The sequence below is a fragment of the Mytilus edulis genome, chromosome 3 (genome assembly GCF_963676685.1).
Source record: "Mytilus edulis chromosome 3, xbMytEdul2.2, whole genome shotgun sequence".
In the NCBI taxonomy this organism is placed as follows: Eukaryota; Metazoa; Mollusca; class Bivalvia; order Mytilida; family Mytilidae; genus Mytilus; species Mytilus edulis.
Window position 1 is genome coordinate 72757917 of NC_092346.1, and position 23075 is coordinate 72780991.

The 23075-nt window shown below is 33.3% G+C and overlaps 1 protein-coding gene across 3 annotated transcripts in view; it reads left to right on the top strand.

Annotated features, from left to right (window-relative positions):
• LOC139517344 (von Willebrand factor A domain-containing protein 5A-like) overlaps positions 1-22793 on the top strand; it is a 71757-nt gene extending 48964 nt beyond the window's left edge. For all 3 annotated transcript variants that reach the window (XM_071308283.1, XM_071308281.1, XM_071308282.1), the window contains exons 16-19: positions 14173-14355; positions 15435-15530; positions 18749-18879; positions 22556-22793. In XM_071308283.1, the coding sequence (XP_071164384.1) occupies positions 14173-14355; positions 15435-15530; positions 18749-18879; positions 22556-22741 (596 nt within the window). In that variant the 3' untranslated portion in view covers positions 22742-22793. The remainder of the gene's footprint in view (positions 1-14172; positions 14356-15434; positions 15531-18748; positions 18880-22555) is intronic.
• The last annotated feature ends 282 nt before the right edge of the window (positions 22794-23075 follow it).

Below are 23075 nucleotides of genomic sequence, written 5' to 3' on the forward strand. Positions count from 1 at the left end.
AAAATAATGAGTAGGTTTAAAGAATTTACCTTAATTATATTTGGAATTATATCTGGTCCTATAAAAATTTTCATTTTGATATGGCTCATTTTTAAGAAAGCATATCTTTCAAGCCCAAGAATGTTTGACCAACTGTTTTATAATTACCTGCCATTTTATTCCAAAACTTACACATCATGGATTTAGGGTGAAGGTGGGGGTCATTTACATTTACTATGGGCAGGTCAGTTAAACCCCACCTTTGATCCCTGTAGTAGTAAACATTTGTCTGATTTGGGTCTCATAACTTTTGTACTGTAGAAAACAATCTCAGTTTTCTTTCAAAGGAAGGAAGTCCATTCATACTTAAACAAACTTGTACTATAGTTAACTTGAACTACTAACAGTCAACTAATACCAACGTTAACTATCAACTAGAACAACTGCAATCATTGCGAACTTGTACCACTGCAGACTCATGACCATGAAAAAAATATACTTGATATATGTGTTGCTTTTGAAAACCTTGATAAAATATGAATTTTTTGCCTTAATGGTTAATTCATTAAATGAACATAAATGTACAATATACATGATATATGAATGTTTAATGTTTGTTCTTTTTTTTTAAATCTTTAAAAAAAAATTGAAGCAACATTGCCACAGTTTTCATAATTATGTTTGCCTTGGTTTTTGGTTAACTGCGTACAGCGCTTACAGTTCTTTGATTATACTTTTTGGTGAAAATAGGATTTAAGTGTTTGAGTTACGGGACTTTATAACTAAAACAGGGGTGTGTGTATTTTTCACATGTGGCGCTGTATCTCAAATACAATTTCTGATTATTGCTTTAAACTTCACACACTTCTTAATTATATTAATCAGAAGATCTGTATACTTTTTGGTGATGATTCAAAATTTTATTTTAAAGTTATTGAGTTTTTTGTATAACAGGGGGTGGGTTTTCACATGTCACACCATATCTCAAAAACGATTTATGATTATTGCTTAAAACTTTACACACTTCTTAGTTATATCTAAAGATCTGTATACTTTTTGGTGATGATTGAAAATTTTATTTTGGAGTTATTGAGTTTTTTGTAAAAAAAGAGGGGGGTTTTCACATGTTGCATCGTATCTTAAAAACCATAAATGACTATTGCTTAAATTAGCATTTTTGTAGTTTTCAAACAATAATTTGAGATTAAGTGTATAAATCTCTCTGAAATTATACCACAAATTGCCATACCATGTAGGGATTGTTAGTATTGATTTTGGGGGTTATGATCCCAATCATTAGGAATTTGGGGCCAAAAAGGGGGCCCAAAATAAGCATTTTTGTAGTTTTCAAACAATAACTTGTGTTGTAAGTGTATGAATCTCTCTGAAATTATACCACAAATTGCCATACCATGTAGGGATTGTTAGTATTGATTTTGGGGGTTATGGTCCCAATCACTTAGGAATTTGGGGCCAAAAAGGGGGCCCAAAATAAGCATTTTTGTAGTTTTCAAACAATAACTTGTGTTTAAGTGTATAAATCTCTCTGAAATTATACCACAAGTGTATTCCATGAAGGGATAGTTCGTATTGACCTAGGGGGGTTATGGCTCAAAATGTTTTGGAATTAGGGGGGAAATTAGGTTTTTCTGGTCAATGGACAATTAAGACAATTTAAAAGCAGTGTAATGGAGGTAATTCAAAAACATTTAACATACAATGTTGGACATGTTCAGATTCACCTCCCTTACACTACTTGTAAATTATGTATAAAGAAATGTCAGGTTTTGGACAAATTACAAAAAAAGGAGGTTGGTAGTAGTTTTCAATAAAAAAAAATCTAAATTTCTCAAATTTCAAATTTTGAAAAGTTTGAAGAAGAAATCTTTAATTGCACAAGATTGTGCAATAGATTTGTAAGATCTTGACATTTGTTTTGTGTGAGAAACCCATATAATGTCAAAAATTTGATCACAATCCAAATTCAGAGCTGTATCAAGCTTGAATATTTTGTCCTCAGGGTTTCGACCTCTGCAGTCGTATAAAGCTGCGCCCTGCGGAGCACCTGGTTTTATTGTTGTTTGTTGAAAATACAGAATACCAGGGTTTTTGGGATACGATTGCTTTCAAAACTTATATTCTAAACATTAAGGAACATATCAGATTCTTATAATTGTCTTGCTTTAAAAGGTAGAAACAAACAAAGGGATTGAACTTTAACAACTTTCCTATAATGTTCTTTTCATAATCTTCATGTTTGATAATTCCCTTGACTTATATGTGTGTTTTTAACAACATGGAAAATCAGAATTAAGCAGTATTTATATTTAGTGTTTTTATAAATTTAGAAACACGTCAGAGTGAATTCCCAGTTTTGATAAAATGCGAGAGTTCTCTGAATTCCGATAAATCTATGTCTGTCATATAAGAACTGAAGTGGAGTTTTTCTTATATTTTACCGTTATGAAACTGATATTTGAGATTTTACTTCCATATAAAAGAAATAGAGAAACATCTAGGTCGTTTGATAAACATTTAATATACGTTCTTGCTCCAGGGTTTGTTTTGGAAATTATGCGCATGCGTATAGTTTTCTTGACTTCAAGGGTTTTTCGATTGAATGGTTTCTCTTGTTTCCCCACTCAATTAATTAATTTTTATACGCCCGTCTTTTAGACGGGACGTATTATGGTATACCGTTGTCCGTCTGTCGTCCACACTTCGGACAATAACTCAAAAACACTTTCACCAATTTCCATGAAACTTAAGTGAATTGTTTATATCTATTGACCTAAGCTCCCTTTCGTTTTTTTTTAATTTCAGATTTTAAGTTTTGGATTAATGGGGCTTTATTCATAAAAAAGGGGGGATTTTCAACACTTCCGACAATAACTCAAAAAGGCTTTCACCAATGTCCATGAAACTTTGGTGAATTGTTTATATCTACTGATGTAAGCTACCTTTCAATTTTTATAAATTTCAGATTTTAAGTTTTGGATAAATGGGGCTTTATTCATAAAAAAAGGGGGATTTTTAACACTTCGGACAATAACTCAAAAAGGCTTTCACCAATGTCCATGAAACTTTGGAGAATTGTTTATATCTATTGATGTAAGCTCCCTTTCAATTTTTATAAATTTCATATTTTAAGTTTTGGATTTATTGGGCTTTATTCATAAAAAAAGGGGGATTTTTAACACTTCGGACAATAACTCAAAAAGGCTTTCACCAATGTCCATGAAACTTTGGTGAATTGTTTATATCTATTGATGTAACAAATAAAACTTAATAAAATCTGATGAAAACATAAAATTTGTAAAATCTTTAGTTCAATTTAAAACATTAAAATTCTTGTAAAAAATAGGTTCCATGAATGTCATACGTTTGTACTATTATTGAATGGTTGCAAGGATGAAAGCACATTAGCAGTCCCTTAGATACTAACTGTTCCCTGAGGCATATATCATTTTATGATAACATTTTTACTATCTAAGCTATGGATAAAAATCAAATACTGCTTTTGCATATAGGATGTTTTACTCTTGTTAAAATTGGTTGCAATTGAAATCACAAATGATACCTTAGCATTGCAGCTTTTTTATAGAGTTCGGTTTCGGTGGAAGGGTTGAGCGCAATAAAAAATGTTATAAAACATAACTCTACAATAGCACATAATAAGTGAACAAGTGACAACATGAAAATCCTAACATGTGACTAAATATTCCTTAAATGTTAAAGGGTGTCATTTTATGAAAAAAATAAGGAAATCAAGTCTCCTAAACATTTATCAATATGATCATCTTGTGAATATTCTAAACAATAAAAAGGTAATAATCATTATCTACCATATTAAGCACCATTTGAAAAACTTTTGCATACATCTCTGTATAATTTAGTATGGATTCCTTACTGTGTTCAACAGAATCTAACTATGAGCAATATACACCAAAAAAATTACCTTCTTTCAAACTACTATAAAATTTGGAAATCAGCCATAGAATTACTAAAACCCATAATCATATATTACATTTCCTTATATTGCATTGAAGACTTCTATGTTATATGCCAATGTTAATGATATTTGTTTTTTATGCTAAGTATTGAAAAGCTGAACTAGGTTTAATCATCAGTGTCTTCTTCACTGTAATCACTGTCCTCATCATCAGAAAAATCCTCATTTTCATTCTCAGAAGAGGCCTCCTCATCATCAATGAAATCTTTATCTTCATCATCAATGAAATTCTTACTTTCATCACCTACTTCCTCATTTAGATCATAACTTTCAGTAGAGTCACTTTCACCATCTTCACCTTCCCTGTTATCTTCTTGCTGCTCCTCATTGTCATTGTAGTCTTTTTTGCCATTTTTATACGCCCGTCGTCAATGAAATCCTTACTTTCATCGCCTACTTCCTCATTTAGATCATAACTTTCAGTAGAGTCACTTTCACCATCTTCACTTTCCCTGTTATCTTCTTGCTGCTCCTCATTGTCATTGTAGTCTTTTTTGCCATTTTTATACGCCCGTCGTCTTTCAAACAACGGTGTATCATGCGCTAAAGCGCAGCCCTTTATTAACTCATGGGATCTTTTCTATGTATGTCTGCTATTGAAGGTTATTGTTGTTGCATAATTATAAATCATATGCATCATTTAAATTAAAATGAATATAGTCCACATCGTAGAACACCCCTTCAGGCGAAATGGAGTCTTCCATATTATCGTTTCGAGTTGTTTCCCTTCCGGAAGTAACTTCCGTGAATTCTGAATTAAAACAATACGTCGAGTATTAGCTCGTTCTGTCAATAAAGTGTATTATATTAAAAACGATCCCAATTTTAAACAGATATATAAATGTGTACGGAAAGGAGTCATGATCACTGACCCAAAGGAAATTAAATATTTAAATGTTAGGAATGGGGTTCCTCCTAGAATTAATGTAGGAAAATAGGTGATAAGATGCGAAGTGAAATACCTTCTCTCACTCTGAGTCTCAGTGACTGCTGTGGAAATTAAAATTGGAATTGATAGTAAAAAAATAAAACACAATAGGCCTAATTACATTGTTCATACACTTTATCCGGGATTGGCTATTTTGTAACTATTTTACATGTGCAGTTAAATAAGTTTTGAAAATAATATTATCCAGTTCACAGGCACTTGTTTCTATCCATTGGAAGACCCACTATCAACGTACATTTGGCAATCGTATCCCTCATGCATGCAGAGCAATCTGCTCTTTGATTTAGAAATCAATTTAGATTTTGATGTCAAAAGCGTTTGTTTTAGATATATATCTATTTTAAATTCTAGTTATCCATTTAAGTTTTGTATACCCACAGAACATTTAGTCATCAGTATTTAGAAAGTAATATTTAGTAGTTTGAAATACACATTTTAATGGTTTGATTATCATTCAAAAACACACAATACATACAAAGAACTGAAATTTGTTTATCAATTTACACTGTCAATTAAATCAGTGCATTTATGACCCTACTCACCAATGCAATGATGTTTGCATTCTATAAAATTGGCACTTGTGAATTCTAGTACTATTATTGTAAACCGTTGACTTAATATGTATCCATCTACACGTTTTTATCTGCTGAATCCATTTAAAAAAAAAGAAGCTACAAATTGTGTCCAAAACAACTGCTTTTTAGCTCACCTGGCCCGAAGGGCCAAGTGAGCTTTTCTCATCACTTGGCGTCCGGCGTCCGGCGTTGTCGTCGTCGTCCGTCGTCGTTAACTTTTACAAAAATCTTCTCCTCTGAAACTACTGGGCCAAATCAAACCAAACTTGGCCACAATCATCATTGGGGTATCTAGTTAAAAAATGTGTGGCGTGACCCGGTCAACCAACCAAGATGGCCGCCACGGCTAAAAATAGAACATAGGGGTAAAATGCAGTTTTTGGCTTATAACTCAAAAACCAAAGCATTTAGAGCAAATCTGACATGGGGTAAAAATGTTTATCAGGTCAAGATCTATCTGCCCTGAAATTTTCAGATGAATCGGTCAATCGGTTGTTGGGTTGCTGCCCCTGAATTGGTAATTTTGAGGAAATTTTGCTGTTTTTGGTTATTATCTTGAATATTATTATAGATAGAGATAAATTGTAAACAGCAATAATGTTCAGCAAAGTAAGATCTACAAATAAGTCAACATGACCAAAATGGTCAGTTGACCCGTTTAGGAGTTATTGCCCTTTATAGTCAATTTTTAACCATTTTTCGTTAATTAAAGTAATCTTTTACAAAAATCTTCTCCTCTGAAACTACTGGGCCAAATTAATCCAAACTTGGCCACAATCATCTTTGGGGTATCTAGTTTAAAAAATGTGTGGCGTGACCTGGTCAACCAACCAAGATGGCCGCCACGGCTAAAAATAGAACAAAGGGGTAAAATGCAGTTTTTGGCTTATAACTCAAAAACCAAAGCATTTTGAGGAAATCTGACATGGGATAAAAATGTTTATCAGGTCAAGATCTATCTGCCCTGAAATTTTCAGATGAATCAGTCAATCGGTTGTTGGGTTGCTGCCCCTGAATTGGTAATTTTGAGGAAATTTTGCTGTTTTTGGTTATTATCTTGAATATTATTATAGATAGAGATAAACTGTAAACAGCAATAATGTTCAACAAAGTAAGATCTACAAATAAGTCAACATGACCAAAATGGTCAGTTGACCCGTTTAGGAGTTATTGCCCTTTATAGTCAATTTTTAACCATTTTTCGTAAATTAAAGTAATCTTTTACAAAAATCTTCTCCTCTGAAACTACTGGGCCAAATTAATCCAAACTTGGCCACAATCATCTTTGGGGTATCTAGTTTAAAAAATGTGTGGCGTGACCTGGTCAACCAACCAAGATGGCCGCCACCGCTAAAAATAGAACATAGGGGTAAAATGCAGTTTTTGGCTTATAACTCAAAAACCAAAGCATTTTGAGGAAATCTGACATTGGATAAAAATGTTTATCAGGTCAAGATCTATCTGCCCTGAAATTTTCAGATGAATCGGTCAATCGGTTGTTGGGTTGCTGCCCCTGAATTGGTAATTTTGAGGAAATTTTGCTGTTTTTGGTTATTATCTTGAATATTATTATAGATAGAGATAAACTGTAAACAGCAATAATGTTCAGCAAAGTAAGATCTACAAATAAGTCAACATGACCTAAATGGTCAATTGACCCCTTAAGGAGTTATTGCCCTTTATAGTCAATTTTTAACAATTTTCATTAATTTGGTAAATTTATGTAAATTTTTACCAAATATAGTTCTCTGTTACTAATGGGCAAAGTTCATTATAGATATAATTGTAAGAAGCAAAATCGTTCAGTAAAGTAAGAACTTCAAACACATCACCATCACCAAAATACAATTTTGTCATGAATCCATTTGTGTCCTTTGTTTAATATGCACATAGACCAAGGTGAGCGACACAGGCTCTTTAGAGCCTCTAGTTTCAATTGTCACTTACATGATGCATGTCTCTCTAAACGTATTTTCACTTTTGGTATTTAGCTGAATTTTTTCTCTGAATGACCTCAGATCTACTCCAAATAACATTCTGACTGTCAAGCAACAATCACTTTTTCATTGTCAATTTTTAGCTCACCTGGCCCTTCGCAAGTGAGCTTTTCTCATCACTTGGCGTCCGGCGTCCGTCGTCCGTCGTCGTCGTCGTCGTCCGTCGTCGTTAACTTTTACAAAAATCTTCTCCTCTGAAACTACTGGGCCAAATCAAACTGAACTTGGCCACAATCATCATTGGGGTATCTAGTTTAAAAAATGTGTGGCGTGACCCGGTCAACCAAACAAGATGGCCGCCACGGCTAAAAATAGAACATAGGGGTAAAATGCAGTTTTTGGCTTATAACTCAAAAACCAAAGCATTTAGAGCAAATCTGACATGAGGTAAAAATGTTTATCAGGTCAAGATCTATCTGCCCTGAAATTTTCAGATGAATCGGTCAATCGGTTGTTGGGTTGCTGCCCCTGAATTGGTAATTTTGAGGAAATTTTGCTGTTTTTATACGACCGCAAAATTTGAAAAATTTTTCGTCGTATATTGCTATCACGTTGGCGTCGGCGTCGTCGTCGTCCGGCGTCCGAATACTTTTAGTTTTCGCACTCTAACTTTAGTAAAAGTGAATGGAAATCTATGAAATTTTAACACAAGGTTTATGACCACAAAAGGAAGGTTGGTATTGATTTTGGGAGTTTTGGTCCCAACATTTTAGGAATTAGGGGACAAAAAGGGTCCAAATAAGCATTTTCTTGGTTTTCGCACTATAACTTTAGTTTAAGTTAATAGAAATCTATGAAATTTTGACACAAGGTTTATGACCACAAAAGAACGGTTGGGATTGATTTTGGGAGTTTAGGTTTCAACAGTTTAGGAATTAGGGGCCAAAAAAGGGCCCAAATAAGCATTATTCTTGGTTTTCGCACAATAACTTTAGTTTAAGTAAATAGAAATCAATGAAATTTAAACACAATGTTAATGACTACAAAAGGAAGGTTGGTATTGATTTTGGGAGTTAAGGTCCCAACAGTATAGGTATTAGGGGCCAAAAAGGGACCCAAATAAGCATTTTTCTTGGTTTTCGCACTATAACGTTAGTATAAGTAAATAGAAATCTATGAAATTTAAACACAAGGTTTATGACCATAAAAGGAAGGTTGGTATTGATTTTGGGAGTTTTGGTCCCAACAGAATAAGGGGCCCAATGGGTCCAAAATTAAACTTTGTTTGATTTCATCAAAATTGAATAATTGGGGTTCTTTGATATGCCGAATCTAACTGTCATGACTGTGTATGTAGATTCTTAACTTTTGGTCCCGTTTTCAAATTGGTCTACATTAAGGTCCAAAGGGTCCAAAATTAAACTTAGTTTGATTTTGACAAAAAATGAATCAGTTAGGTTCTTTGATATGCTGAATCTAAAAATGTACTTAGATTCTTGATTATTGGCCCAGTTTTCAAGTTGGTCCAAATCGGGGTCCAAAATTAAACTTTGTTTGATTTCATCAAAAATTGAATAAATGGGGTTCTTTGATATACCAAATCTAACTGTGTATGTAGATTCTTCATTTTTGGTCCTGTTTTCAAATTGGTCTACACTAAAGTCCAAAGGGTCCAAAATTAAACTTAGTCTGATTTCAACAAAAATTGAAATCTTGGGGTTCTTTGATATGCTGAATCCAAAAATGTACTTAGATTTTTTATTATGGGCCCAGTTTTCAAGTTGGTCCAAATCAGGATCTAAAATTATTATATTAAGTATTGTGCAATAGCAAGTCTTTTCAATTGCACAGTATTGCGCAATGGCAAGAAATATCTAATTGCACAATATTGTGAAATAGCAAATTTTTTTTTAATTAGAGTTATCTTTCTTTGTCCAGAATAGTAAGCAAGAAATATCTAATTGCAAAATATTGTGCAATAGCAAGATTTTTTTTTAATTGGAGTTATCTTTCTTTGTCCAGAATCAACTTAAATCTTTGTTATATACAATATACAATGTATATTCACTTTTTACTACCAACTGATAAATTATAATAAATAACATTCTGTGATAACAAGCAGATTTTTTTACATCTTAATATTTTATGATGTATTTAAATGAGTAGTTATTGTTGCAAACTCCATTAGAAATTTTAATTGAGATTAGTTTTTGTCGAGCCTGCAACTTTTGTTGCAGAAAGCTCGACATAGGGATAGTGATTCGGCGGCGGCTACGGAGGCGGCGGCGGTGGCGGTGTTAGCTAACTTCTTAAAAGCTTTATATTTTAGAAGGTGGAAGACCTGGATGCTTCATACTTTGTATATAGATGCCTCATGTTACGAAGTTTCCGTCAGTCACATGTCTAATGTCCTTGACCTCATTTTCATGGTTCAGTGACCACTTGAAAAAAAAGTTCAGATTTTTTGTAATGTTGAATTCTCTCTTATTATAAATAATAGGATAACAATATTTGATATGTGCGTACCTTGAAAGGTCCTCATGTCTGTCAGACAGTTTTCACTTGACCTCGACCTCATTTCATGGATCAGTGAACAAGGTTAAGTTTTGGTGGTCAAGTCCATATCTCAGATACTACAAGCAATAGGGCTAGTATATTCGGTGTATGGAAGGACTGTAAGGTGTACATGTCCAACTGGCAGGTGTCATCTGACCTTGACCTCATTTTCATGGTTCAGTGGTTATAGTTAAATTTTTGTGTTGTGGTCTGTTTTTCTCATACTATATGCAATAGGTCTACTATATTTGTTGTATGGAATGATTGTAAGGTTTACCTATCTAGCGGGCAGATGTCATGTGACCTTGACCTCATTTTCATGGTTCAGTGGTCAAAGTTAAGTTTTTGAGTTTTGGTCTTTTTATCTAATACTATATGCCATAGGTCATCTATATTTGGTGTATGGAAATATTTTATGATCTTTATGTCAGTCGCGCAGGTTTTATTTGACCGTGACCTCATTTTCACGGTTCATTGCACAGTGTTAAGTTTTTGTGTTTTGGTCTATTTTTCTTAAACTATAAGTAATAGGTCAACTATATATGTTGTATAGAAGCATTGTTAGCTGTACCTGTCTGCCTGGCATGGTTCATCTGACCTTGACCTCATTTTCAAGGTTCATTGGTCTTTGTTTAGTTATCTTGGTTAATGTTAAGTTTATGTGACAGTTGTATTAAAGCTTAGCTTTATACTTAGGACTATCAACATAATATCAATGATTAGTATAGAAGGCGAGACATTTCAGCGTGTGCACTCTTGTGGAATAAGGGAAAGGGGGATGTGATTAAAAACTGGGTTCAATTTTTCTCATTTGAAATTTCATAAATAAAAAAGAAAATTTCTTCAAACATTTTTATGCCCCACCTACGATAGTAGAGGGGCATTATGTTTTCTGGTCTGTGCGTCGGTCCGTCCGTCCGTCCGTCTGTCCGTTCGTCCGTCTGTCCGTTCGTCCGTCCGTTTGTCCGTCCGTCTGTCCCGCTTCAGGTTAAAGTTTTTGGTCAAGGTAGTTTTTGATGAAGTTTAAGTCCAATCGACTTCAAACTTAGTACACATGTCCCCTATGATATGATCTTTCTAATTTTAATGCCAAATTAGAGTTTTTACCCCAATTTCACGGTCCACTGAACATGGAAAATGATAGTGCGAGTGGGGCATTCGTGTACTGAGGACACATTCTTGTTTTGAGAGGATTAATATTCAACAGCATAGTGAATTGCTCTAAGAGAAAACAAAAATTTTAAGTTCATTAGAACACATTCATTCTGTGTCAGAAACCTATGCTGTGTCAACTATTTAATCACAATCCAAATTTAGAGCTGAATCCAGCTTGAATGTTGTGTCCATACTTGCCCCAACCATTCAGGGTTCAACCTCTGCGGTCGTATAAAGCTACGCCCTGCGGAGCATCTGGTTGGTTATTATCTTGAATATTATTATAGATAGAGATAAACTTTAAACAGCAATAATGTTCAGCAAAGTAAGAATTACAAATAAGTCAACATGACCAAAATGGTCAGTTGACCCCTTTAGGAGTTATTGCCCTTTATAGTCAATTTTTAACCATTTTTCGTTAATTAAAGTAATCTTTTACAAAAATCTTCTCCTCTGAAACTACTGGGCTAAATTAATCCAAACTTGGCCATAATCATCTTTGGGGTATCTAGTTTTAAAAATGTGTCCGGTGACCCGGCCAACCATCCAAGATGGCCGCCATGGCTAAAAATAGAACATAGGGGTAAAATGCAGTTTTTGGCTTATAACTCAAAAACCAAAGCATTTTGAGGAAATCTGACATGGGGATAAAAATGTTTATCAGGTCAAGATCTATCTGCCCTGAAATTTTCAGATGAATCGGTCAATCGGTTGTTGGGTTGCTGCCCCTGAATTGGTAATTTTGAGGAAATTTTGCTGTTTTTGGTTATTATCTTGAATATTATTATAGATAGAGATAAACTGTAAACAGCAATAATGTTCAGCAAAGTAAGATCTACAAATAAGTCAACATGACCAAAATGGTCAGTTGACCCGTTTAGGAGTTATTGCCCTTTATAGTCAATTTTTAACCATTTTTCGTAAATTAAAGTAATCTTTTACAAAAATCTTCTCTGAAACTACTGGGCCAAATTAATCCAAACTTGGCCACAATCATCTTTGGGGTGTCTAGTTTAAAAAAATGTGTGGCGTGACCTGGTCAACCAACCAAGATGGCCGCCACCGCTAAAAATAAAACATAGGAGTAAAATGCAGTTTTTGGCTTATAACTCAAAAACCAAAGCATTTTGAGGAAATCTGACATGGGATAAAAATGTTTATCAGGTCAAGATCTATCTGCCCTGAAATTTTCAGATGAATCGGTCAATTGGTTGTTTGGTTGCTGCCCCTGAGTTGGAAATTTTGAGGAAATTTTGCTGTTTTTGGTTATTATCTTGAATATTATTATAGATAGAGATAAATTGTAAACAGCAATAATATTCAGCAAAGTAAGATCTACAAATAAGTCAACATGACCAAAATGGTCAGTTGACCCCTTTAGGAGTTATTGCCCTTTATAGTCAATCTTTAACCATTTTTCATAAATCTGAGTAATCTTTTACAAAATCTCCACTGAAACTACTAGGCCACAATCATCTTTGGGGTATCTAGTTTGAAAAATGTGTATGATGACCTGGCCATTCAACCAAAATGGCCGCCACGGCTAAAAATAGAACATAGGGGTATAATGCAGTTTTTGGCTTATAACTATGAAACCAAAGCATCTAGAGCAAATCTGACAAGAAGTTAAATTGCTAATCAAGTCAATATCTATCTGCCCTGAATTTTTCAGATGAATTGGACAACTGGTTGTTGGGTTGCTGCCCTCCAATTGGTAATTTTTAAAGAAATTTTGCCGTTTTTGGTTATCTTGAATACTATTATAGATAGCAATAAACTGTAAACAGCAATAATGTTCAGCAAAGTAAGATCTACAAATAAGTCAACATGACCTAAATGGTCAATTGACCCCTTAAGGAGTTATTGCCCTTTATAGTCAATTTTTAACAATTTTCATTAATTTGGTAAATTTATGTAAAGGAGTAAGGGCATTAAGGCCTGGTTTTGGCCCAAGAAAATAAAATGTTTGATAACTTTTTCAAATTGGAACATAATCTTTAGAAATGCATAGGGTCAGGAAATATAAATGAAAAACATTAAGATTCTTATGTGATGACGTCACAATTACGTCATAATATATACTGTTTTCACAAAAACGATGAAAATTCAGAATTTATGCAGTTTTCTATCTTTATTTCTGTTGTGGAAACATCGTGCGCAGCCAAGAAACAACAAAATAATTTAACTGAAGCTTTATCATTATTATTGACAAAATCTCACCAAATATAAAGTTGTTTCTTGGGTGCGCACATACTTTTCCAATCGAAAATATACTTAACAATTTGATGAAAAACAAGGAAAATCACAAAATTTTACAAAATATGCAAATTAAGGCATGATTTGTTGCCATGGTAACTTGTTTAATGTCCAAAATTATTTTGTTTTTCTGAATACCTTCTACCTGAGATACTTTTCAGTAATTTTAAAATATGTATGAAAACTTTTAAATTTGCAGTAATTTTTGGGCCAAATAAGGGCCTTATTGCCCCTACTCCTTTTTACCAAATATAGTTCTCTGTTACTAATGGGCAAAGTTCATTATAGATATAATTGTAAGAAGCAAAATCGTTCAGTAAAGTAAGAACTTCAAACACATCACCATCACCAAAATACAATTTTGTCATGAATCCATTTGTGTCCTTTGTTTAATATGCACATAGACCAAGGTGAGCGACACAGGCTCTTTAGAGCCTCTAGTTTAAAATTGTGATGTCAAAGTTTACTGGACCTTGTGTGCTTTTACGTAATAACAGACAAATTTGCACACTAGTGCAAATGCGTCTATTGTAACTTTATGACACGACACATCAATTTTATTGAGTTTAACCTTTATAGACACTCTCATGGAATTTTGTTTTTTATGAACTGCAAGTGATGTGTCAAAGAGTTACAACAGACGCATTTACACTTGTGTGCAAATTTGTCCGCCATTACGTAAAATCACACATGTCAAGTTCCAGTAACATGTAGGCGTTATACCATTTTATTGTACATGTTTTTTTCTTATAGTTCCTCAAGAAATATACATTAAGACCTTAACAGGAAAGACAATCCCTGTACACATTGACAGTAGTAGTACTATTTTTGATTTAAAGAATGCCATTCAGGACATAGAAGGTATTCCAACTGATCAACAAAGACTTATATACGTTGGACTACAATTGTCAGATGATTGCACTTTAGATGATTATGGTAAGTTAGTGTGTGCGTGCAGCAAATGGCACTTTCAATGAATATGGTAAGTTAGTGTGTGCATGCAGAAAATGACACTTTAAATAATTATGGTAAGTAAGTGTGTGCAGCAAATGGCACTTTCAATGAAAATGGTAAGTTAGTGTGTGCATGCAGCAAATGGCACTTTCAATGAATATGGTAAGTTAGTGTGTGCAGCAAATGGCACTTTCAATGAATATGGTAAGTTAGTGTGTGCAGCAAATGGCACTTTCAATGAATATGGTAAGTTAGTGTGTGCAGCAAATGGCACTTTCAATGAATATGGTAAGCTAGAATGTGCATGCAGCAAATGACACTTTCAATAAATATGGTTAGTTAGTGTGTGCAGCAGATGGCACTTTCAATGAATATGGTAAGTTAGTATGTGCATGCAGCAAATGACATTTTCAATGAATATGGTAAGTTAGTGTGTGCAGCAAATGGCACTTTCAATTAATATGGTAAGTAAGTGTGTGCAGCAAATGGCACTTTCAATGAATTTGGTAAAGTAGTGTGTGCAGCAAATGGCACTTTCAATGAATATGGTAAATTAGTGTGTGCAGCAAATGGCACTTTCAATGAATATGGTAAAGTAGTGTGTGCAGCAAATGGCACTTTCAATGAATATGGTAAAGTAGTGTGTGCAGCAAATGGCACTTTCAATGAATATGGTAAGTTAGTGTGTGCAGCAAATGGAACTTTCAATGAATATGGTAAGTTAGTGTGTGCATGCAGCAAATGGCACAATCAATGAATATCTTTCAGCAAAATAAGTTTTCCTCATTTCCAGATTTTTCAAGCTTTCAAATTTTAAACAAAATGATAATTATGGCTTGAACAATTTTGGTATAAAAGCGCTTTATAGAGTTGGAATTTGTTACCAGTATTCATGCACCAAATGCTTTAAAATTGATCTTGCCAAGAACTTTATGAACTTCATGAATGAGATTCATCTATTAAATGGTTAAATTGAGATATGTAGGATATTTCATCTTGAAAAAATAGGATTGACAAAGACAGGAATTTGTTTCAATTAATATTGAATGTATGTTTTGTAGGTATTACAGCTGGTGCTACACTTCACATAGTACTGAGACTTCGAGGAGGGGGATGTGATCCAGAACAATGGATAGAGATAGGATCAGAAAAATATGGTATGACGTTTTAGCTCACCTGGCCTTAAAGTCCATGTGAGCTTTTGTCATCACTTGGTGTCCGTAGAAATAGGGATGCTAAACTGACTATATATTTTATTGGTATAAAGTTTTATATTTCAGAAGGGAAAAGACCAGGGAGTTCATACCTGGTATGCAGATGACTTACTAAGTGCCCATTTGTCATATATTCGTTGTCCTTTGGTCATTTTTGTGTCCATTAGGCAGCGTTCACTTGACCTCAACTTCTTTTCTTGGAACTGCGATCAAGATTAATGTTAATGAAATTAGTTCCCTTTCTTAGATACTATAAGCAGTTGGTCAATTATATTTGGTGTATGGGTTGGTTGAATAGTGTACATGTCTGGCAGCCTTTTTCTCACCTTTAAACTTATTTGCATGGTTTATTTTGTTGATGTTAAGTTTTGTGGTTTAGTCTGTTTCTCATATACTTAAGCAATAGGTCATCTATATTTGGTGTATGTGTCTGTCTGGCAGGTATCATCTGATCTTGACCTTATTATTATGGTTCACTGGTCTATGTTAAATTAAGTGGTTTATCGTGTTTCTCAGATCTATTAAGCATTTTATGTATGGAAAAATTTCTTTTCAGTATTTTCTTCATTATTGAACTCTGTTGACATGAAATTGCAGATTGGCAGAAGTTTCCTGTGGTCTAAAACTTTTTGTCGATTCTTCTACTTTAATCGAAAAAGTGAGACTAAGCAATCCTACATTCTGTTGTCGTTGGTGTCGGCGGCTGCGGCGGCAGCGTCAACAAATATTCACTCAGTGGTTAAAGTTTTTGAAATTTGAATAACTTTCTCAAACGATCATGGATTTCTACCAAATTTTTTTGGACAGAAGCTTGTATTTGATCAAAAGATAGTATCCAGATGTAAATTTTGTAAAAATAAATTTCCATTTTTTCCATATTTTACTTGTAAATGGACTTAGATTTTCTGCCAGGAAACAATACATTCACTCTGTGGTTAAACTTTTTTAAATTTTGATAACTTTCTTAAACTATCCTCGGTTGGTACCAAACTTGGACAGAAGATTGTTTATGATCATAAGATAGTATCCATAAGTAAATTTTGTAAAAAATAAATCCATTTTTCTGTATTTTACTTTTAAATGGACTTAGATTTTCTGCCAGTAAACAATACATTCACTCTGTGGTTAAACTTTTTAAAATTTTAATAACTTTCTTAAACTATCCTCGGTTGGTACCAAACTTGGACAGAAGATTGTTTATGATCATAAGATAGTATCCAGAAGTAAATTTTGTAAAAAATAAATCCATTTTTCTGTATTTTACTTTTAAATGGACTTAGATTTTCTGCCAGGAAACAATACATTCACTCTGTGGTTAAACTTTTTTAAATTTTGATAACTTTCTTAAACTATCCTCGGTTGGTACCAAACTTGGACAGAAGATTGTTTATGATCATAAGATAGTATCCAGAAGTAAATTTTGTAAAAAATAAATCCATTTTTCTGTATTTTACTTTTAAATGGACTTAGATTTTCTGCCAGGAAACAATACATTCACTCTGTGGTTAAACTTTTTTAAATTTTAATAACTTTCTTATACTATTTTGGATTTGTACCAAACTTGGACAGAAGCTTGTTTATGATCAAAAGCTAGTATCTAGAAGGAAATTTTGTTTTCTTCTAGTTAACATAACATTCAGTGTGCGGTTAAATTTTTTAAACATTTATTACATAAACTATCCTGGATTTTTACCAAACTTTGACAGAAGGTTCTTACAATCAAAAGATAGTATCAACAGGAATATTTTATTGATTTATTTCCTCATTTTTGTTGAGCTTGAGGTTAACAGAAAGAGTAGGCGAGACACTGGGTTCCGCGGAACCCTTACAAATTTTTAACCGGATTTTTGTGACAAAAATGTCGGTTATTGATTTGGGGATGGCGGGCGGGCGGTCGGGCGGGAATCAAATGTTGTCCGTGCATTAACTCATGAACCGTTCAACCGAAGCTTTTAAAATTTTAATATGTTGTTACTGACAACTAAATGAAGGTCAAGTTCAATAATGGCGATTTTGACTTTTACTGTTCAGGAGTTATGGTTCTTGAAAGATTGAAAAATGGAGTTTCCAGTCGTGTCCGTGCATTAACTCATGAACCGTTCAACCAAAGCTTTTAAAATTTTAATATGTTGTTACTGACAACTAAATGAAGGTCAAGTTCAATAATGGCGAGTTTGACTTTTACCGTTCAGGAGTTATAGTTCTTGAAAGATTGAAAAATGGAGTTTCCAGTCGTGTCCGTGCATTAACTCAGGAACCGTTCAACCAAAGCTTTTAAAATTTTAATATGTTGTTACTGACAACTAAATGAAGGTCAAGTTCAATAATGGCGATTTTGATTTTTACCGTTCAGGAGTTATGGTTCTTGAAAGATTGAAAAATGGTGTTTCGAGTCGTGTCCGTGCATTTTCTCATGAACCATTCAACCAAAGCTTTTGAAATTTTCATATGTTGTTACTGATGACAAAATAGAGGTCAAGTTCAATAATGATAATTTTGACTTTTACCGTTCAGGAGTTATGGTTCTTGAAAGATCGTAAAATGGCGTTTCCATTCACGTTGTTGCATTTACTTATGAACCATTCAATCTAAGCTTTTCAAATTTTAATATGTTGATACTGATGACAAAATGGAGGTCAAATTTGATATTGACGATTTTAACTTTCACATTCATCAGTAATGGTTCTTGTGATATTGCCAGGACACAAATAAATGTTAATAAATCCGGTTTGCTGTCGTTGTGACAGCCTCTTGTTTCTATTTTAATACATGTAATACTACACATAGTGTGGAACTTATAATAGATGTTTTTTGTACAAAAATCCAAAGGTTAGGACAATTAAAATTAATTGGTAAATTTTCAATCCTTCCCGCACCCACCAGGCCTAATTTTTTCCCAAAAAAAAATTCAAATCATGAACTATAGTATTTTCTTCAACTCATATATGCTTTTCAGCTCTTTGAAAAAAAATTATAAAATAGGATCCTCTCTTATTCAACTATATCAAAAATCATGAAATTAATTTATCTTGCAGTGGGCTTTAATGGACTTAAAGCAAAATAAAGTATCAACAAATATAAGTTGGTTTAAAGTATATGCCTCTTTTGTAGAGAACCAAGTGAAGACAACTTTAATTCAACTTCTTGTTTTTCTACTTTAGGTGATATTATGATGAATTTAGTGGATCTGCAGCAGTTTGATGGACCATGGAAGTATTCAGAAGATTTAGTGAAGTTCTTGGGAACAAATGAAGAAAATTTAAAGAAATTTGATAGTTTCAAAAGTTACAAGGTATTTATATTTTATTATCCCTTCTATAGGATGTTAAAACTTATTAATTGTAAGAATTAATATAGATGTTGTTCAAATGTGAAAATCTTTCTCTATTTATTCCCCAGCTATAGTTGAGGTGGTAGCAAGTTTTAACCTGGTCCGTTGACTGTAAGTCAGTGCTTGCCAAAGTTAGTTTTCGTTCTCTAACTTTGATTTGTCTCAACCAAATGTTATGAAACTTAAACGCAATGCTTATTACCATAAAACTCAGATCAAGTTTGATTTTTGGAAAATGACGCGTCAGCGGCATTGTTCCAATACCATTTACCAGAACAACAGGAAGTCGATTATTGCCTCCGCCTACCGCACTCGGTTTCATATTTACTATTTTACAAACTAACTGGTATCTGCTTGTATTCCGCTACACTTGAACAGAGTGTTGTAGTAGGACGGGAACCAGTTTACATACTTTATTGTATTTACAACAAAAATGTTGACCTATGATAGGAAGGCTTGTATAGTCTGCGCATTTATTCTCCAAAATTGGACCTTCCAGTGGGGATGCGGACTATAAAGTACAATTAGCAAGAAATAAGAGAACCAGTTCAATATTCGCGGCGAGGTGGTTTGTTTACGTTCCGCCATCTTTGTTATTGATATTGTAGAGGGCGCTCTCATGATTTTTCAAACTTATAATTTTAACTCATCCATATTAATAAAGTATTTCTATTTAATATCAAATTAAAAGTGATAAATATAATAACTAAACCTTTCATTACAAATTTCTCTTTTCGGTTCAATGCATTTAGAATTTGTAACCTACAAAACGTAATCGGTTATTGTTCATTCCGTTTTGGTGTTTCGTACCGACTTAAATGGTCTGTATAAGCTTAAGACCCTTCAAACATTAATGTGATAGGAATATTAAAGACTGTTTTACAAAAGGATGGAACTGTTTTATTTTTAAAGTCGTATTATAGTGATATCTGTCATGTACGGATTTCGACTCTCACCGGTTAATTTCTTCTTTTATACATGTTTTTTAAACTTCCTTTCAAAACATCGCAAAGTTCAAAATTGTTTTTTAAGGTGAATTAAACTTATTTTAACAATCATGAAGCGTTCTAGAATCATTTTAAAGCAGTTTCTACTTCTGTGTGATGATCGAAAACAGGGTTTCTCAAGAAAAGATCGCAGAGGATTTGAAATGTACAACTCAAATCGGCACCTGGTTAAATCGGCATCTAGTCAAATCGGTACCTATTTGAAGTCAATTCGGCATCCAATAATATTTGTTATAATATTTTCTATTCAAATAATTAATAACTTTTACCAAGTACATAGTAAATATGTTGTTGTGTATAAAGGTAAACAATGAAGCCCTTACCCAAGCTGTTGTTTTAACAATGAGACTATTAGAAAAATAAAGTGGAAAACTACGAGTCACTTTCAATAAATCAAACTCCCATGCCAAATAACAGCAAATTTAAGGTGTTCTTTTTCAGGAAAGTTTAGACAGCATTAAGCCAACACTCCTGTAAAATGCTCAACTGGTTAAAAAATGCATAAAAAATATCCAATACCTTTAATTCCTAAATATACCTCATATATATAATTAAAAATACATGTTTTGGACCGTACGCGTACGATCCGGACTGTATACGTATACTCGTACGGTCCCAACATACGCGTACGGTCGGACCATATGAGTATACGCGTATGGTCCAGAATGAGCTAACCATTTATCACAATCTTTATTTTTAGTTTTATAAATTGTGTTCATTACAATTACTTTTAGATGGATAGATTGAACAATTGAAATTAAATATTTGTTTAATTGTATATCTGAATCCTATGATGGTACTCTCGCCCAAGGTGACACTTACTACCACAATTAATGATATATTTTTTACATTTACATGTTTGCAGTTCATTCATGTTCCTTTGCATTTGAATTATTTTGTAAAGTTTCTAATATTATAAAATTGTCATCCCACATCATGTTAATTTCCAATATCGTTAATTTCTATGATTATAATTCAATTAATGTATTACTGATCGACATGCTAAATACAAGATATTAACAGATTTAACTTGTTCAATAAGCGTAAATTGTTGTATTCGTTAAACAATAAAGTTTTTATTCCAATTACAATTGGAACTTTTCCATATTAATTTGAGAGTTAAGTTATGTTGATCTGTACATGAACTTTACATGCATTTGTAACTTATAAACTTAAGCAACTTCTTAACGATATTAATCAGACCGTACGCGTACGGTTTGACCGTATGAGTATTTTGAAAAAGTACGCATACGGTCCAGACCGTACATGTACGGTCCAAATATTCATACGGTCCGTAACTTACACATTTAGTTGAGAAAAATAAATATATACAAAATGTACATGAACCCCCAAAAATGTGAAAGTTAATATTTTTGGACAATCCCCTCCTTAGGTATTTAACTCTTTTTGCTTAAATACTGAAAACAAATCTGGCAACCCCTTTCTTATTTTTACTTTTTTTGCTTAAAATACTGTTAAAAATATATATTTAACATGGGTGACGAATTGAATATATCGGGTGTCGATTTAACCAGATGCCGATTTGAATATACCGGTTGCCGATTTGAACAGGTGCCAATTTAACCAGGTGCCGGTCTGACTAGAATTCTTTGAAATTACCCGAGTTTCATTAGACCTTAGATAATTTAACAGTAACAAAAAGATTTTTTTAAATTACCTAAAATTTTCTGGGAGAAGGGGGTTCGTACTATGTACCAGTGAGAAATATACAAGCCTTTCTACAGTATTTATTTGTACAATTCAGGTAGTCTTGACCTATTCATTTGTCTTAAAAAAAAACAGCCAGTTGTCATCTTCACTTTACACACACATATATACGAATATCAATTATATGCTTACGAGGCATGTTGCATTGTTAAACTAATTACGGTAGGTGAAAATCAAGACGCATAAAAAATATCCCAATATTAGAGACAGTGGCGTCATTTTTCCTCAGAGCTTTCAGCTCTTTGATTGATGGCATAACTTTTACTGTTCTGGAGTTCTGCCCCATTATAACTTATATGCAAGAGGGGACATCAGCTGTGTCCCATTTATTTTTTTATACCCCCCAGCAGTAGCGGATGGAGGCATTAAGTTTTACCCTTTACCAACAGTGCATGCCATTCTCTAACTTTAGTTTGCCTCAACCAAATGTTATTAAACTCATACACAATGCTTATAATCAAAAAGTACAGATCCAGATAGAATTTTGGTGGTGTCACTTTAACTATTCTAGAGTTATAATCCTTTACAAATGGAAAAATAGGAATCTTATATCTGTTCTAAAAATATCATTGATTTAATTGTTAAAAGTAATTTTATTAAATTGGAGTTAGCTTCCTTTGTACATAATTGTAGTTGAATCTTTATACATGCAATGTTCACTGAAAAAAATAAAACAATCTTTTTACCCTTTGGTGCTTGCAAGTGCTTTGCTTAATGTTCTTCAGTTTTGTCCCTTTATAACTTTATATGATATGCAAGGGGGGCATCATATATGTCCCATGGATACAGTCCCCATTTATTATTATATTTTTTATCCTTATCAATTATAAATTTTTGTACAAGGAATTGCTGTCCCACAGGTGGAAAGGCTGTCTATAATTTTATGTCTTTTACTGTTTTAGTTGGATGTTTGGTGCACAGCCTATGTTATAGTTTTCCTGCAGAAATTCCTTGAGAAACATGCTGATGAATTGAAGTTTATTGTGAGCAAAGCTATGAGTTGGCTAGAGTCACAGAACTTGTCAGGGCAGGGTGTGATCAAATTATTAAATGATATCAGGGATCAAAATATGCCTATTATGTATTGATAGACAGTCTTCATTGATATAGTTATCTCTATAATAAACCTACACATATGTGCATGTAAATATCATATAATGTCACATATTGATAATGGTAGATATTTTGTGGTAGTGATCTGTGTGACAACATTGAGCATAGTTAACATCAGTTGAGATTTTTCCGATGCATGTAAATATATATTGTCACATATTGATAATGATAGATATTTTGTAGTTGTGATCTGTGTGACAACTTTAAGCATTGTTTACATCAGTTGAGATGTATCTGCATGGCAATGTGTCATTAGTAGCAGTTTGTGAATTACATCCAATATGTCTGATAGATTTAAGCTAATACCAT